General features: G+C 36.7%; 1 protein-coding gene across 1 annotated transcript in view; it reads left to right on the top strand.

Annotated features, from left to right (window-relative positions):
* The window catches only part of LOC106329150 (protein STRICTOSIDINE SYNTHASE-LIKE 2), a 2,884-nt gene extending 2,005 nt beyond the window's left edge, over positions 1-879 (top strand). Inside the window, exon 3 of the mRNA XM_013767757.1 lies at positions 198-879. Within this exon, the coding sequence (XP_013623211.1) occupies positions 198-783 (586 nt within the window). The 3' untranslated portion in view covers positions 784-879. The remainder of the gene's footprint in view (positions 1-197) is intronic.
* Positions 880-2,742: the final 1,863 nt, after the last annotated feature.

Here is a 2,742-nt window from a genome sequence, read left to right as displayed (position 1 = left end):
GACCTAGTATTGAAAAAATGTTAAAATTATACACAGTTAAATAAACATAAATACGGCCGAGGGTTATATTGCGGTTTGACTGGCACTTGGAGGGTTAACCCGTGGGTTTTTGAGTTCGCGGATTAATTTGCAAAAAAAAATTACATTGAGGATTTTTTTTGCAGAAAACCCTTATATTTATACTGTATTTTTTTCAGGAATTATATAGGAGTGATGATGAGTGGGGACAGAACTGGCAGACTGATGAAATACGACCCAAACACAAAACAAGTGACAACTCTTCTAAGCAACCTTGCGTTCCCCAACGGCGTCGTTCTAAGCCACAATGGTGAGTACCTTCTCGTGGCCGAGACTGCCAAGTGTCGGATCCTACGTTACTGGCTGAACGACACGTCGGCTTCTAAGTCTCGCCAGAGCTATGAGATTTTCTCCGACCGGCTTCCTGGGTTCCCAGACAACATAAAGAGGAGTCCACGAGGCGGGTTCTGGATAGGCGTGAACACGAAACACACAAAGCTGACAAAGTTTGCCATGTCTAACGTGTGGCTAGGGCGCGCCGCCTTGGGATTATCGGTGGATTGGATGAAGGTCCACTCGTTCTGGGCCAGGTACAAAGGGAACGGGATGGCCGTGAGGTTGAGTGAGGGTAGTGGCGCAATATCAGAGGTCTTTGAGGGTAAAAATGGAACCAAGTGGATGTCTATAAGTGAGGTTGAGGAGAGGGACAGAACTCTATGGGTTGGATCGGTGAATACTCCTTTTGTTGGCATGTATAAAATCTAAAAACAATGCATAACCTTTTGTATTAAGCAAACAAGCTCATTTTTTAAAATGAAATTCATATACTTATAAGAAAAAAATAAACAATGCAAAATATGCGATTCCATCATTATCATACACACATAACTAAAGATAAAATTTCGCAAACTAGCGATATTTTTTGGTTTCCTCATAATGTTTGGGACACTAACTTACAAATTAAACATATGCATGGTTTTCTTTTTACAAAGTAAGATACGTAAATATCCAATACAAATGAACTGTTAAGAGCAACTCCAGTAGGGAAAAGAATTTTCTATGGATAAAGAAGATCAAGGTTCTTCAACTACTCGCCCACCTACCTCATGAAACACTTCAAACAATCACCTCCCGGTCACATATCTCTCCATCTGGTTCAATAGAGTGCAAGGATAAGCCTGCTTCGATTAAAAGGAAATTTCTAGACCCAAAGTTTGCTTCTCATTTTCAGTGCCAATCCATTATACGGCTTTTTAAATTTTAATTCTGCAGTCTATCAAATTGGTACCATTGACGTAAAAACTTTCAACTATATTTCAGATTGGATATCCACATAAGAAAAAAAACTCCAATTGAGAATTCTCAAAATATATATATTAGTATTTAATTATAAGTATGTTAAAATTACGGAAAACTCAACCAAAAATATTGTTGGGTTTTCCATACGTCGAGAACTCCCTATTGGCATTGCTTTTAAAAGCTTACAAAGGTTCTTACCCTAAATATGTTGTGATTTATGACCCTGCCAAAATAAATTAAAAACAGGGCTACAAGTTAAAATAACGATTGGACTTTGATATCATCTAAAAGCTAAAGCCAGAGCGGCATGCATGGTTTTCATTGATATTATAGTTTAATATATATACAGTTTAAATATTGTAATCCACGATTTGATATTAAAATTAAAACAGTTGTTATTATTATAATCTTCACGAGAAAAACACTACATAACAAAACACATAATATTAACCTACAACTTTTTTATTGAGCTAGAGATCTTGTAGGCAACAGTTTTCTCTTGTTTTGACATTCATACGTGATAGTAAGAGCATGTACAACGCGGGGTTATAGATAATCCTTAGCTATAATCCTTAGCGCTTTTTGATTAAATAAACATTAAAAAAGGAGTGCAAACTTAAGGATGATCCTTAATTAAGGATAACAAGGACGAAGTCCTTAATGCGCTGGCGCTATCTCATTGGTTCGGATTAGGGTTGTCTCTCATTAGGGGAGAGAAAAAACACGCGAGCCAACCTCATTCTATCTCGTAGCCGGAAAAAAAAAACCCAGAGCAGAAAGAGAGGCGATAGAGAGGCGACAGAGAGGCGATTTGAGATCGTGACTTTTGAAGGTAAAATCTGAGCTTTATCTTTTTTTTTCCTTCTCGAGTTGATGCATGTTGATTTCATCACGTTTAAGGGTTCGATTGTGGTGTTTTAAAAAAATTAGGGTTTCAAATCGGATTGGGGATTAAAATCGATTTAGGGTTTTCGTCTGGGTTTGATTTTTTTTTAATTTTCGCTTCGGTTGTTTGTTGTTATCGTCTCGATTAGAGGTTCGAGATTGAGTTCACAATCGATTTAGGGTTTTGGTTCTTGATTTGAATTTTTTTTTTAATGAGAATCGTGTGGGTTTGATTTTTTTTTCATTTTCGCTTCGGTTGTTTGTTGTTATCGTCTCGGTTAGAGGTTCGGGATTGAGTTCACAATCGATTTAGGGTTTTGGTTCTTGATTTGAATTTTTTTTTTGAATGATAATCGTCTGGGTTTTATAATATTTGTTGATTTAGAATCGGTTATATGTTTGCAATGGTTACAATGAATTTAATCAACATTTTTTTTTCTTCTTGCAAGTTCTGAAATGGATGAAGAACATTGAGATATGAAAGCACACAAAGCATACTACCAGAGGGTTGATTTCGTATCAAATTCGCTGCAGGGGATT

The sequence above is a fragment of the Brassica oleracea genome, chromosome C3 (assembly GCF_000695525.1).
Source record: "Brassica oleracea var. oleracea cultivar TO1000 chromosome C3, BOL, whole genome shotgun sequence".
In the NCBI taxonomy this organism is placed as follows: domain Eukaryota; kingdom Viridiplantae; phylum Streptophyta; class Magnoliopsida; order Brassicales; family Brassicaceae; genus Brassica; species Brassica oleracea.
The sequence above is the reverse complement of the archived record's forward strand: the minus strand, read 5'-3'. Positions and strand labels throughout refer to the sequence as shown.